At 39.7% G+C, this 16,243-nt stretch overlaps 2 protein-coding genes and 1 non-coding gene across 3 annotated transcripts in view; all 3 read right to left on the reverse strand.

The window, feature by feature from the left end:
• The window catches only part of LOC105691349 (dexamethasone-induced Ras-related protein 1), a 29,311-nt gene extending 25,087 nt beyond the window's left edge, over positions 1 to 4,224 (reverse strand). Inside the window, exon 1 of the mRNA XM_012409755.3 lies at positions 3,739 to 4,224. The gene's annotated coding sequence lies outside the window, so the exon portion shown is untranslated. The remainder of the gene's footprint in view (positions 1 to 3,738) is intronic.
• A 10,774-nt stretch (positions 4,225 to 14,998) lies between these two features.
• LOC112695053 lies at positions 14,999 to 15,117 on the reverse strand. Its single transcript, XR_003150332.2, has one exon. It is a non-coding gene; the product is annotated as a 5S ribosomal RNA (ribosomal RNA).
• A 309-nt stretch (positions 15,118 to 15,426) lies between these two features.
• Positions 15,427 to 16,194, reverse strand: LOC105691396. Its single transcript, XM_012409842.3, has 3 exons — positions 16,064 to 16,194; positions 15,820 to 15,969; positions 15,427 to 15,572 (listed from the first exon to the last, which is right to left on the reverse strand). Exons 1-3 carry the CDS (start codon positions 16,083 to 16,085, stop codon positions 15,511 to 15,513), a joined length of 234 nt encoding a protein of 77 aa, XP_012265265.2. The 5' UTR covers positions 16,086 to 16,194; the 3' UTR covers positions 15,427 to 15,510.
• Positions 16,195 to 16,243: the final 49 nt, after the last annotated feature.

Here is a 16,243-nt window from a genome sequence, read left to right on the forward strand (position 1 = left end):
CGGTTGAGTGGAAATTCTGAGTGCGGTTTTAGATTTTCGCTTGTCGTTAGCTTGTTATTTGCGGTGCTCCTTAACCTCGATTCATTCATATTTAAAGCTTTTTTGCATATTATTTGCAATCCGAACTTGCACTCGATGCCACCGGTTGAATAAATGTGAAGAGATGGATCATTTTATGGTCGGTGACTTCCGTAACCCGAACGATCAATCGTCGTGTGATTTGTATTGGGACGAAGACGAATTATCGCAGATGAATGTAGGTGTTATACGGGTGGGAGGGATTCGTTGGTAAAGTTTTAATTGAAAATGAAATAAAATTCAACAAATAATACAATTTTCGATCCAAACAGTTCTCCGCTTTAGTTCGCGAAATTAAAATGAGAAAAATAAAACAAAACCAACGAGAGGTAAAGAAAAAAGTCGGCGAGAAACACCGTAGAAGGAAATTATTCGGGCAAGTTATTTCGGATATACCTATAAGGTATTTCATCGTTATAAAGCGGTGCAGGGTGAATGATATGAGCAAAGCGAATGAATAAATTCGGAAAATCCGCGGAATTACAGCGAGCACTATATATACATACACCTATAATACATCCTTTTTCAATAACGCTGACTGAGCATAACGCGCTTGTATAATACGCGCCGGTTATACACGTCGATTATTTTACGCGCTCGTAACACACGTCTAGGTATATGTACACGTATATATACGCAAAATCGTTATACCGCTCATTGTAAAAATACATATTTTATAAAGGGGTGAACCAAATCAATCGTCAACGCCTATGCGCGCACACTATACCTATATCCAATGGGGAATTTTCGTTCATCACTTTTTTCCTCCCATCCTAATTTTTTTATCTTTCCTTTTTTTTTCGAGTAATTAAAAAATACGCTCACGCGGTATTCAGGGTTCCCTTGAAAAACTACCACGTAAGCACGGGCGACAAAATTTGAGGGACGAAAAAACTTGACAATAGAAAAAATGTCGTTACAAAAATTGCGCGTTTGAGTGAGATCGTCGTAATGATGAATTGAAAAATTTATTCATCGTTGCTTCTCGTTGATGTGCGGTATATTTTAATGTACATCGTGTATATGCGCGTTAGAAGTTTAAAACGGGCTTTCTGTGAAGAGGAAAATGGATAAGTGAAGTTTTCGCAGTAAGTTCTCGTATTGTACGAGCTTCTTGTGTATAACTACAAAACTAAATCGTGAAAGTTTGTAATTTTCATGCATATTATTCGCGTGGTTCTGAAAATTTTATGAAACGACGAACACTTTTCTTTATTTTTCTGTAATTATAAGATAGAATTGCCGCGTTTTGTTATTTACAGTTCTTGTTTATTCCGTTATTTTTTTCCCCTCAGTTTTTCAGTTGGATTAACAGCGTTTGTATATCAAGGGGTGGTTTTATCCAGATAATAAGATGCACAATTTTGTACCTGACTCCGCGTGATTTTTAGCCTTTGGATTAATAATATTCCTTTCGCATCCGGACCGAAATCAGGTCCACTACGAACTGCGACAGTTGTTTTTTTACAAAGATTCGACTTGCGAAAAACCTGATCTAGATCCACGCGCACGCATTTGATACAGTACTCGGAGACAAAATATAGATTCGTTCATTTTTCGTTGTTTTCTCTTATTTTCTGACAAAGGAAGAATTTAAATAAATGAAAAATTGGCCCGACTGTCGTTCTAGACTTCTCAATTGCGTACAGGCGATTATTTTTCATCATGGATCTCACGAGCTTAGCCTTAGCCCTCGTGATTTACGGCTTACTTTCACACCGCGTACTGCATGAGCAATGCTAATATGAATACAAAATACATACAAAAAGTAGAGAAACAAAAAATTATTGCGAGTTCGCGGATAAATTATTCTGGAATACATTTTCCAACGTTCCTACGACATAACGTATTCGAAAAAAGACTTTCATCACGAATTGCCCTACCGCGATATCTGCATATTCGAAAAAATTTTTTCAATGCTTTTCGAAATGATGTCCGGAAAATCTCCGTCGAGATTCGTCCAGAATATAATGGAAAATTGAATTATATTTTTTTTTTGCACACCCTCTGAGTCAAATAAACGATATGTCTAGTAATTACATATGGCGCTCGGCGGCTTATGGTATGAGGACGTTTATAACGAACCTTGCGGGCACACCCTAGTCGCACACATTAATCTTCCCGATCTATCTAACTGTACAAATACATGCGTGAGTTCATAAGCCATATCTGATTGTCAGAGGACGTTAAATTGAAAAAAAAAAGAGAAAAAAGAAATAGACAAATTCACTATCTCATCACGATATGACTGCAGGTGGTATACCTGCGGAACAAAATGACTTCCATTATCATTTTACTTTTCGTTACTAGAATTTTAAATTTTATCTGTTACGAGAATTTCCAGTCGGTTGGCAGGAAGCTTTCAAAGAGGATTTGAAGCTTTACAGTCGGCTATTTTTCTCTCCCTTAAGAATCGTAGAACGAAATAACCACGAGTTGATGTTCGCTGGGGTAATTTATCGGGTAAACTTGTTGTACCTGCACCCATATACAACGACTTGTGAAATTGTTATTGCATTCTGCACCACGAGTGAGACTTAATCCAAGGGTGCAACAAGTTAGGCGCAGGCAACAGCTGTCTCTCGATGGAATATAGAACGAGTTAGACAGACGATATAGTCGTTTTGGCCAACTCCCAAGTACGCGTTTTCTCTGTATCACCCTTACACCCGACATGCGATCGCAGCTTCTCTTTTTTCTACTTTTAACGATAATTTCCACAGCGTTTTCTTTTTTTTTTTTTTCAAAAAAAGTTCACTAAATCCGTATCAGTATAATGAAAAGTTGACTCAGCACATCGCGTAGTTTTTTTTTCGGTTTTCAATTAAGGTGACTCGGACCTTTTTTTCAAATATTTTTCTTACCCGGCTAATTCTTCTTACAAGTTGATTGGCTTAAGCCGGCTCACTTTATCGAGCCTAGGCGCGATGTATTTGATGAAAATTTTTCGTTTTCCATTTTCTTTCGACCACACCGACCGAGTAACCAAGTTGCAGACGCGGGCGATTGTTTGACTTACCGCGGTCCTAATCCTTTATATCCGAGGACATGTAGTCTAAAATAATCCAAGTCAAATATTGACATGAGACTCGAATTTCTCTAATGAAAAGGTGCGAGATTTCCGTCAACCTCCAAATGCAACGTGTTAACCAAGTAAGAGGAATACACCGAAAGGTGGTAAGGGTTGACTAGTCCAGAACCACCGCCACTCGTATGACCTCGGTGAAAACTTTGTCGTAGCAAACGACTAATTATGTGTACCTCGTACACACCTCCTTATTTGCAGACAGCTAATTACATGCATAAATTATTATGTCGAGAGTAGTGTGTGTGCGCGACGAGTGCGACACGGATTCAGAGAAATTTAATCCCCGTGTGATGGACGCGAAAAAAAAACAAACAGACAACGAAAAAGAGAAGGACTAGACAAAGCGGGTTGACGATGAAGAAAGTTTGCGAAGAATCATAAATTCTACAAACGTGCGACGAAAGAAGAAAGTTCGATCTTCTTCGCGGTATCTATTCGGTGATCGAATTTGATCGATTCGCAGCAGAGCGCCGATTTTGGCGGTCACCGGATCAAATTAGGGAAACCCGTTGGTTCGAGGGGATACTTGACACGAATTGAAATAATCATCGTGATTGTGAGTAACGTCGTACCTCAGAGGTGAAGGTAGATCGGTACTGCTCGAACCGAGTATATTCAACGGTTGAGACATACACCGACCTGAAAATAAGGACCTAAATGGCCCTTTGCCTTCGTATTGCTTTTTTTCTGTTTTTCTCTTTTTTACAATTCCGATCGTTGCCAGATTTATTCACAGACTGTTATTCCGCTTTATGGTATGGGGGTATAACCAACGTCCATTATTTTCACAATACACACTGCACAAAAGTCTAGATTCGACGATAAAATATATTTGAGGAAATTTTGGTAAACCCTATTTATTCGTTCATTGAATTCTTTTTTTTAATAAGCCACTTTTCTTTCACAGTCAATGGATTCTCGATCAGCGTACGAGCCGATTGATCGTTTCATGAATTAATACATGGACGAGGTGTCTCTGGCGAAACTGCGATACCTCTCTATAACCCGACGCAATGGTTTACGCAAAGTCGAAGCGTCGACTGAACCAGCATCGGTGTAACTCGAGGGGTGGAAGCTTTCGAGGCGTCTAGGCGATCCTGCGACCCTGCGCGTCACGACGCTCTTAAAACCCCGTCCACAACGTAAATTCTTACGAACATATCTTGCACCCCTCGATCATTATTTCACTATCCCCATTCCGCCTCCGTCACATAATTTTTTCTTTTTTTTTTTTTACCTACCGGTCTTAATCACGATATCCGGCAGGCATAATTTTCTTCTGTTCTTGAGCTTTTTTCGTTCATTTCTCTTTTTTATTTCTCTTCGAGTAATGGTAGTTCTGCCTATTGCGGGCTTTGGTTTTACATGTTTTATTCATTATTTCCCGAGGCATAATTCTACAAATTTCCATGAGACCGGGAGAGGAATTATTTTTGGCCGTAGGAATTTAAGTGGCTGGGACTCGATTGACCGGGGGGCAAATGTGCGGTGTAATACCGAGGAAATTCCGCGTGGAAACTATTTCGTACGTCCTTTTTCCCTATACATATTGCTACGAACGTACGAAAGTAGAACTTACGATACTTCTTCGAAAACAAGTCCCGATATATATGTATATCGTCGTCCTAAAAACCCACGAAAATTCAGTGAACTTTCCGCCAGAGGAATGGGCTATTCATTTCTCAAATATCTTGTTCCAACTTACTTCGGAGGAAAACCCTTCTTTGATGTTTTTTACATACCCGCACGTCGCATTTCTTTCGCTCGAAAGTTATTGTGCATGTATCTGATTTATATGTGCGAGAATAATTCAAGTCAGGGTTTTGTAGCGAAGTTGTAACAAATCGTCCGACACGATTGTACCAGGCAATTTATAAATTTGAAAAATTTTGGTTAATTTAAACACACTGTTGTGCGCACCGTCGCGTCGGTACCGCGGATATTTCCATTATTTGGACCCTGGTGCAGAATCGGTTACGGTCGGTATTTTTACAAAAAATCAACTAAGTATTTTTCAACATCCGTTGTGAGCTTTTTTTTTGTCGGCATTAACGTAAACGTGAATTTGAATATTTTGATCAAACAAAATTATGAAACGCTGATACGGGATACGTGTTGAATATTTATGCGCATTTTGTGACGCGCTTCGACTTTGTAGAACAGAAAACAGGCGATTCGTTACGAGAATTTTAACCGTAGATCCTGCGGTGCATAAAAACGAACGGGAAATTTTACAAACTGCGTGTAGCTTGTAGGGTATTAATTTTGACGGAGGGTTGTTAATCGATTAGCCACGTTTTCGTACCTTTATTGCTAATTTTTCGCTAACGGTTCTGCTGACTAAGAGTTTAAAAATATATCGAGTGCCCAGCTGTGGAGTTTGGTGTAGGAAGGAAGGTAGCAGATAGGATAGAGTATGCAAAGCGTGACCCCGCATATAGGTGGTTTCGGGTCTGACGGAGTCCCGCGCGGCATCCTCGTACAATTCAGGGCGTCTTTGGTGTTCGTATAGAAATCCAACCACGAACCTTCTAAAAAGGAGGGTAGGTAGGTGGGTTGGTAGGTGGGAAGGTAGGTAGGTATAGGTACCTACTTTATTCCTCCGGCTGCCAAATACCCAGAAACTGAGGAATTTCCCGCAATTTTACCGAGGTAACCCTAAAGGCTTCTACTTATAACCAGAGGGCTGCCGGGAGGATTTCGGAAGACCTGCTTGAGACGACGTCAACTTCGCTTTCTATTCTGTACCACCTACCGAATTTCGTCCTTCGTCCTTCGTCCTTCGACACTGGACACGAAATAGGTCGAATTTTGCATACTGATTAACGATTGTTCAACTGTCGGCTTGGGCAATTTCCACCGGCAGACTAGTTCCAACTGACCAACTGTGCTACCTTATTTATACAAGCTGCAATAGCGGTTTCAGAACTTGAGACTTTTAATTTAAAATTACTTCCTCTCGCTGTAACGGGTGGTAGCTATTGACAAAGTTAAAATCTTGAATTTTAAATTCCAATGGTAATCTGCAAGGCTTCATTTTCCGATATTCAAATCACACTTTCATCGTTCGAAACGACAGGATGCAATGTACTGCAGGTGAGAGAGCTTGAGTAACTCCATACGCTTCATTTTCTCTTCTTATTTTTTTTGTGCGAGTTACGATGTAAATTTGATAAATATCCAAGACGAATAGCCAAGGTGAGAAATATTCTGCAACTGTGTTCTGAATTTCATAACAGCTAGAATCCTCCTATCAATATTTGTTGTCGCCGTTTTAAAAAAAAGTATCAGGATGTATTTGGAATTAGGTAATCTTTCGTATCGAAAAGCGGGACATGGTATTTCGATATCATCAGAAACTCAAATTCATCGACTAGTTTGGGAGTGAATTCAAATCGAAGCATCATTACGTCGGTTCAGATTTGCGTTTGGCTATTCCGAAGATCAACCGAAATCTTATGAGCTTCTTACTGGTTTCTATGGAGTCGAAGAAATCAGCGTCAGAAACCTTGAACTTTGAGAGCTACATATAAAGCACAGAAATCCAAGGGTCACCCGGTAGACGTTATAAATCTATATATACGTACGTATATACATATATACATCCATCTCCTCTACCCTCGGGGGATTGCGAGTTAAAGCATACGATGACCCGTGAAAGCAGCTTTCGGATGAAAAATTGAAGCCTCTGTACATGCATACATACCTATACACTTTCCCTAATCGTATAGACGGAATTCAAGAATCGTGGATGCAAACGACTTACAGTGCAAAATGTGACACCACTTCATGCATATACTATAGATGTGCTTTCGGTAATCCTTCCTCAATGTTGTTACATTAAAAAGTTTCGGGTCATTTATTTTATCCAACCCTTCGATGGGGTCCCACAGTGAAGGGGTCTCAAGTTCACGACGTACAACAAAAATCCGAACAGCTCAGATTCAACAGATAATTCGCGATTAACTCGTAGAATTAACAATCATCATCGTGGTGCGAATGAATCCATCAATTAACGTCATTTTGGACAGTTGGCTTTTTTGTTTCTTGCCAATTCGCAGCTTTTCCAATTACGTAATGCCCTATCGGTTGTACTGAATTTTTTCGAACTAGACAAAACCCAGACTTTCGTATGTGACAGTCGTAGTAGCACATGCACCAGTGGTTGGTTACTCTGGTTGAATTTCATCCGACGCGAGCATAGGTATGTACGTACTTCTCCAGTTTGCCCCCAGAACCCCGCTGCTCCAATGTATTGTATGATGCTCTTACCGGTCGGATATTATGTGGGGGGTTGAATTTCGAGATAAGAAGAGAGAAAACAGCAAAAAGAATGAACGGACAAAAAAAAAAAAAAATAATGCAGTAGGAGAGAAAAATTCACCGCTCACTAGAGGGAAAACACCCCCGCCGTCGTTTGGTTCTATGCGCTCGATAAATATCTTCACGCTTTCGACCGTAAGGGGAAGTAATTTTAGCAAACTACTGGACACCGCGTTATAGTATACCTATACTGCCCCTACGGTTGCGGAAAAGTCGAAAGAACTGAAAGTGCTCAATTATGATATTTTTTTTTCTTCTTCTCTTTCTTCTCTTCATTTTTCTACTCAAGTTAGACAAAGTACTAGCTTTCGTTCTTGGGCGTTATAGTTAGCGTGATTAGTGCGACACGTCCACTGGTATACAGGGGGGAATCGTTAAAAGTAAAGTGCATCAGCTCAAAACTTTCAACCGGTTAACCGATCGCGTTATTCTTTTTCACGAGCTTTTTGACGTATATTTTTTTAATAAAAATATATTGTTGTTTTTATTATTTTCGGTCGATTACTTTTTATCCTCGAAGGGTGGTAGAAATTAATTCCCGAAGCACGTTTATTATTTAATGTTATCCGTTGTTATTAGCGAGCTAGACGTGCAAAGGCGTTTCATCGTTATTCGGTCAGAATGGGGTTTTACCGTTGGTAAAAAGTTTTGGTAATTACAAGGAGGATGGACGAAGAAAAAAAAAAAACAAAAAAACAAAAAAAGGAAAAAAAAAACGTCGCGATGCTGAAGAGGGTGGCGTGGCCCAGTTATTATGAACGTGCAACGACGTTAACCTATCGCACGACAGGACGTGCAGTGTGCCTCCTGTGGTGTTCGACAGCTAAACGCCATCAAAGTAAAATTCTCAGGGAGCTTCTAACTGGATGCTGAAAAAGAGAAAAAACCAAATAAAAATAACGGAATATAAAAAAAAAAGGTTTGTCGGACTTTGTAGCGCTTTTTTCATTAATTCTAATTCAATGTACGTACACACACTTTGCTTTGTGGCGGATGTTGCAGTAACGCCGGCTTATCCAAACACCAATTAAGCCTGGCTTATAATTTTTATCGCGTGTTCGTATTGGTTGTATGTTTCTTTTCGACATTTTTTCTTCATATCTGTGGCGAATATTCATGGAAAAAGTTTGTGTCCTTTTTACGGGAGTTTCTAAGGTATAACGTGTTGATTATTTTGACACTAGGAAAGATTTGATAACAGGATCGCGTGATGCATAATTTTGTTGGCTTTGTGATCAATTTCGCATTCCGAAATAGTTTGCAGTGCGGTTGTTATTGTTATATCAGATAGAAGTTGTTGGGCGACAGGTTGTCGACATAACTTTGATAACATGTCAAAGTGAAGGCTGGAATTTTGATGTCCAAAGGGGTGTTCTGTCGGTTACAGCAACCGTTAGTTACGCCAGAAACTCTGGTCAAACGAAAATGTGCCAGAGATTCGCTAAATGTATTCTGCTTTTTTCTCTCATGAATCACTTTTGTCTCATCTGATTTTTTGACTGTTTCGAAATTGTAGAATTTCAGCCTCAAAGGTTGCTCCGCATTGCAGCGTACGTGCGAAAAAACGACGTTGGGTTTCTATGAACTTCCAGCAATAAATCAGTGTTGAGCACCCTGAAATAAGGGGGTAAAAAAAAAAAAAACAATCGTTGGCCCTATTTGCCTTGGTTCCCCGGTCTCAGACCGATAATTTCAACTCCCAACTGTTGACACGTATCACTATTAAGTGACAAACTGTACCACGAAAGTATACTTCGCGATTAATTGGTTGATTTCGACTCGCTAATTATTCACTCCCCAATCCCCGATTGCATTCATTAATTGAACAACGAAGTTTACGGTATAACTGGCGTGGAAATTTCTCAGCTGCGAACCCCGAAGGCCGTTCGATTGCTGGTATCGCCCAATTTGTATCTTTAATCGTAAACCAATCCCAACCACCCTTACCACATCGGTGGGGGTAGTGAATTAACTTCGTACAATATATAGACGTTACCGCACACTCTTATCTGCACACGTACGCGTAAATCTATCCTAGAAAAAGAAAAAAAAAAAAAACAATAAATTTTCAACGGTGACAGGGGGCGATGTGAGGTTGACGAGGATAACTCCATTGGCAGATCGCGACCCACAAAACCCTGTGGGAATATGATCGACAAGCTCTTTCCCTCCATCGACGAATCTTGTCATGTGGATTCACACACCGACACGCTGCCTATTCAATGTATATCTGGTTGATAAATGGCATCGTTCAACGATTTCAACATGGAAATATCTTGAGACGAACTTCATGCAGATTCACGTTCGTATACCGCATGTTTGATGTAGTCCGATATGGCGGCCTGATTGGCTCCATTGTCTAAAATTTTTGCAGTTGCGTTACATCGATTTTTGCTATTATGCACAACCGGGAGAGTTCTTCGAGTGCTTTTGCCAATGAATATGACGAGATACGGCTTTCGAGGATCGCGTCTCGTATTTCATACCCCTCGCGCTTCAGACTCGATTCGTATAGAATGCGGGTCTATGGAGGGTAATGATGAGTAGCATGAGATTCTGAGTATATTTCAAGTGTTTCGCAAGTACTGTATTGAAATACGCTCTGCAAGTACACTTCCGACAGCGTCACCGCGAACGCGCTCATATTGTTGCAACTGTGGGCACAGAGAAGAAAAAAAAATGGAGAAAGCTTATCGTTATAGAAGCAAAGCACGAGTATAATCACGGGCATCGAAAACGGGAAAATTTGATCACTCATTTGAGCTTGAGCTACAGATTTTGATTTCATTACTTTATTCCATCTAATTATTATGACGTTTATAATTTTTTTTATTCGAAAACTGGAAATACTTGTATCGATCAATCAAACTGAGAATTGCCGGAATATACGGATTAGCCTGAATGCGACCAGTGCCGCAAAGTTGTATCTACATCCAATCGTGGATCCACCTTGATAAATGGACCTTCCGGATTTGTTGCTTTGATTACTCTGGTATCTTCACCATCAGTTTTTCGAGAGTTTTTTTTTCAGCGACGTCTGGCAAATCCTGATCGAAATAAATCCCTTACTTTTTCTCCACGTACATACATACCTTTGTCCCATAGTGCAGTTATGTTACCGATCCGTTGACAAAATATTTCTATGTACACGTATCGCCAAACTATCGCGAAAGCTTTTTTTTTTTTTTGCAGCGTTATTCGCATGCTATGTACGAAAATGTTAGATTTCTTCATCTCATTCGTATACCGGTCGTTATCGCACTTCGTGAAAAATGTCCCTCGAAATTTTGGGATAATTTATCCCGAGATATATTTGTAGAGACGAAGGAAAATCTCAGCTGCTAGTAAAGATTTTTCGTAGGAAGCTCGTCGACAACTCTAAGCTCTGCTTTCTTCGCTCGCCTATCTGATTTTCAGACGTACTAGTCTCCTAGCAACACGTGTGAAGGACATTCAAGAAAATCTTCCAACGCTGTTCTAACCTTTGACGAGGTAATTACGATAACTACTCTATGCTAATTACCTAGGAATTTGTCTGCCAGTTATAACCTTGACGCACAACCAGTTTTACTTGCAAAAAGATTCCCTCTAAAATCTCCCGAACTAATTAGAGGAGATTCTAATGAATTCTCTCTATCCTAATACAAATTCTAACAGTCATTTCGATTGATCGATAAAATTTTCTCTTGGATTGCTCGTGAGTATTCCAAGGATAATGTGTTTTTCCTCGACTGTTTCATAAATCCCTACAGAGTGTAAGGCGGGAAGATAGAAGAAAAAAAGAAAGAAAAATGTTGGCATCTGCACGCGACTGCATCCTTGCAAACTCATATTTAAACTACCCGCAATTCGTGTGTAGGTATTATATAGGCCCCCGAAACGCGTTGGTCCAAATTTATTCTCGCGGTTCAAAAATTTCCATAAAATACTCGTTTGGGAGCAGGGGTAACGAGTAAAGATAGCGAAAAGTTTGCCACTTCGTCAACAGAACTATATACGAGGAAAAAAGCAAGTATGGGAGAGAAAATGTGAGGGGGGAAAAAAGTAAAAAACAAAACGAAAAAAAAAAAAAAAAACAACGAATAGAAAAATAAAATAAGGAAAACAGTTGGAGAAATTTTCTTTTAAATATTTTTCGCAACGCCAGTTGCAGGCACCGACATTAAATATCCTCGCCGAGCTCGGCGAGCGGCGAACTTAAGAAAGTGTAAAAACTGTACCCCGTGAAAATCGGATTCACATACACGGAAGCTTATACAGGGAATAAGTATAAGCCTCGTGCAATGGGCTTGTATTCTCGTAAAGCGGCGAACCATGCGACCGACCCTTCTGTACAATTTCACGTTGGTATATGTGCACTTGAATAAGCATATACATACAGATGCCACAGGGTATACGCTACGTTACGCCTCGGACTGCACAAAGGCGTGCCTTCGCATACGTCTACTTTATATGTAACGGGTGATTACGATGAACTTCGCGGGTTGCCCTGAAAAAACTAATGTGCAATTTTTTTTTTTTTTCGTTTCACGACGATATCTGACGAGAAAAAAATGTCCAGCAACTAAAAATCAATTGGCGTGAGAGGTTTTTTGTTCTTTTTTTTTTCAAGTATGTAGTCCTCATACTTTGCTTATACTATGCTTGTGAAAAAAATTTCATCTATTTTCGAATGTCGCACAAATTTTTACGAATATCTATAATTGTTGACGACCGAAATTCGCGTCAATCGAAATATGAAAAAGTGAAAATTGTTTTGGTTCGTCTAATTGTTCGTAAATTAAAAGAGTCCGCCCGGTGCATGTTCGGATATTTGCACGTGGTGTGCCCCAGTTGCTGCAGAATATGCATATACGTATACCTATACGCCCTTCGTGCACGTTGTGTTCATAGAGATGTTTCATCATCCACCCCGTACACAGCTATAGCCGGACATTATCGCTCGCACACGATATACTCTGCATATGGCTATTTTACCGTGCGTGTAGCGAATATAAATATCGGAAACTCTGAGCAACTGGGACTACGGAGTTCATTTTTATACCTGTTCTAGTTTATGAGACCTATAACGCGGAATCCGCGTGTAACTTTATTGAGTAAAATTAACGAGTGGAGAATTCTCGTTTGAATAAAATTCAGACCTGACATCCGAGCCGCACGAGGATCGAGGATTCTGTAAATGGAGATGAGAAGATGCGCGAGTTTTACACCCCATATAGCTTGTTTGTTAGCAACATATTGTTCTAAGCTGATTGTAAGGCGATACGGTCTCGATAATTTTGCGAAGTATACGAACTCCGTGATGCGTCCAACTGACAGAAGATTTACGAGAAAACTTGGGGCATAAATATTGTTTTGCTTATGCCGAGGTAGGTAATAACCAGCTTCCGCATTGACTCGATGTCAACTTGATTTATTAACAATTTTGTTGGGGTCATTGTGGTTCGGAACTTTGTGTGTTCCATTATGTTGGTGGCATAACTGCAAGCTCACTACCCAACTGATTAACTTTGAATAAAATGCATCTGGCATTGTGTAGTAGCCTTCGAGGAAATTGAGATTGATCAAAGCTCGTCAAATTCCTTCGGATTTCATCGATTGCAATCTTGACGTTTGATCGTCATCGACCGGCTCATACCCACGATTTTGAGCCGTCAAATCGGAGACTCAACATCGGTGATATTTTCACCTGAGGGAATTCCAATGCGTATTCGAATTAAAAATATTTTTTGGGTGGAATTCGGATATGAAAATTGGTTCATTCCGTTACATGGGAATATTAAACATATCCACGCTTGAGGATCAGTAAAAATTCCATGTTACCGAATCAATTAGTGCCCGATATAGATTTGCTCCGATCCTACTCACATGACTAATTCATTCGCTTATACAAGATTTACATTCGAATAGAAGTAATGAAGTAGTATGCCGCGATTTCCGGGTCATACTGTGGGGGACGACGACATTGTTGACGACAAGGCATAGCTGATTAGATTCCCATTACGTTGGAGGATCGTACGATAATAGCGAAATACAACCGACGTGCGATTGCGGTCTGGCACGTGCGATTATGATGATGGATGACCACCCTTGCCAAGCATCTTGCGTGTTGAAACCCTCGCCGATTCCTGCTGATTTTAAATGCGTAATATGGAACGCAAGAATGCATTCTCTGATTTCATTAAATGCCGATTGAATTGATTTTTGGAAACCTGCATCCAAAAAACATCGACTCGATAAAACCAGGTCAGGGCTTTCCGCGTCTATATATGGAATTATAAACGAATAAAGGGAATGCCACTATCACTGCTGAGTACACTCGGTTCTCCGCAGGTACTGAACCCGCCTACAAGGGAGAAATTTGAAGACTCGATAATCACCTGGTGCGTAGGGGATATGTGTAGATCGGGGGTTGGCAGCGTGCAACAATATTATACCCTCGATTATACCTATGTAGGTACACGACTGAGCTCGGAGGGTGCATAGCGAATGAGCCTTATGTGTTGTTCCAGACGTATCAACAAGAGCTTTTTGCACGCACGTTCCTCAGCTGGTTCTTGTCACGGTGATTTGAAGAGGCCTTTCGGTATACGAATGGCACCTTAATAGGTGATGTCCCTGACGGCCTTTTTGATAAGGTAAAAGAAGTAGCATAAGTTCAATTGAAAAGTTTCTCGTTCAGATGTGGATGTTACTTTCTTTCATTGATTTTAAATGGCAAAGGAGGGAGATTTCGTTTTTTCTTCGGGAAACAACACTCGAACGGTTCGAATTTTCGAAAATGAAATTCCGATTTAATGTTATCTCCGTTTTTTGTAGTGGACGAATTGATGCAATATTTCCCAAACGGGAAATTACCCACTCAAATAATGATCCGAGTCAACAGTTTGCAGAACAAAAATTTGGAATCAATCCATTAGTAATTCGATAGAACAAACGGTGCTCCAGTTTACGGTAATGGAGTATTCGAAAGTAATCGAATTTTTCCCGCAGTAATACAATCGGTTGGAAAATAGATAAGCTTCATTGTTTGTGTAGTTTAAAATTATTATGATTTACTGTGATGTGAACGTGCGCGGAGCATTTGCAACTTTAGTAATTTCACGATAAGGTTCATGAATGCACCCGTAACTTACTCGAACTAAACTCAATTCTATATATATTGTTTGTAAATCTTGTTTACAGTCATATTTATTCTACCATGAATGCGCCTCGCGAAGTATAATTAAGTGACAAAGCTTCATCCATGATACTTCGAAATTCAATCATTTATTGCAATTATTACATATTCAAATAATCATGTAGGTGCCGTTTACACATGGCCCAGATGTTACAGTTTCGTTGTTCTAAAGATTGCCATCTCGGCTCCTATTGCATAAGAGCCCAGTAAAATGGACAGAAATATTGGTACGTGAACGGACATCGTTATGTTTTGGAAACAAGGAGAAAATATAATTTTGGTCAAGTCGAAAATGAAACCAGCTGTTTGGGAAAATTTCCAAAAAAATGTGCCAACGGCACGCGGTGTTCCCAAGCGGTCACCCATCCAAGTACTAACCGCGCCCAATGTTGCTTAACTTCGGTGATCGGACGAGAACCGGTGTATTCAACATGGTATGGCCGTTGCCGATCGTTGAAGATTACTTTAAGTTTTAGTACGACAAAGCAATGCATTCAAAACTACATTTCAGTACTAGGATGTTAACGTCTCTTTCCATGACGTTAAAACTCTATCGATAACTCATGAGTTTTCAAGAGTAGTTTGAACCTTTGTTCATCGGTTATGTTGATATTCTTTGTTTCTTACTACTTGTAGTAGTTTTACATCTTTGGCAATGGCCACACCATGTAGAATCCAATTTTTGTAAGTCTTGTTTGTAGCTCCATTTTGGAAGGATCTCAGGATTAGGACAAGTGACAGTTCTCAAACAGTGATACAGAATTAAAATATGTATATTTAAGACAAATAATTACAGGGAAATATTATAAAGTTACTATGCTGGTCAGAAAGTCACGATGCATCAGTTGTCTAGGCCACTGTGTTTTTTTATGTTTGCGATTCGTGGATCATCTGGCCTCATGACTGTAAATAAACATGAAAAAAGTTATCAAAAGAATAATTGGTGAGGAGAGAAATGAGAGATTGAAGCAAAAGCATATTACACCAAGATCTACTAAATAACAATCGTTACAATACTATCTGTCAACTCAAAAACTGCGACAGGTTATGTAATGTTCTCTAACACCCAAGTGTTGGCAATACCATCGTATTATAGGATAGTTGAACTTCTCATGATAAAATAATGATTCTACAGAGCTGTCATCCTTACCTGTGTAGTGCATCTTGTATTTCTTATTCCAGGCCTCTTTCTCGTAATAGAGCCATAGAGCAGATCCAGCAAGGCCGAATCCAATCAATGCCATAACCGATGACCCAACGAATTCGGGGATTTCATTCCATCCCCTCAACAAGAAGCCAACTAAAAGACGATTGAAAAAATTTTATTCAAATATTTGATTCGTCTGATTCAACCGAAACATGTTTGTATATTTATTAGTTGACTTTTGTAATACCTTTACGTGCCGATGACGCCATGTTGGATATTTCTTCGAACACGATGTCTAAAAAATTTTTTTTAGTGTAGAGTGTAGATCAGAGAGAAAATAGGGTAGCAACTTTTTTCGTCTAGCTATTTTGGATTTTCGCCTACTACGCCCTCACTTATTTTCGGTATCAGCCGCCAGTGATCAGTG

The sequence above is a fragment of the Athalia rosae genome, chromosome 3, assembly GCF_917208135.1.
Source record: "Athalia rosae chromosome 3, iyAthRosa1.1, whole genome shotgun sequence".
NCBI lineage: Eukaryota > Metazoa > Arthropoda > Insecta > Hymenoptera > Athaliidae > Athalia > Athalia rosae.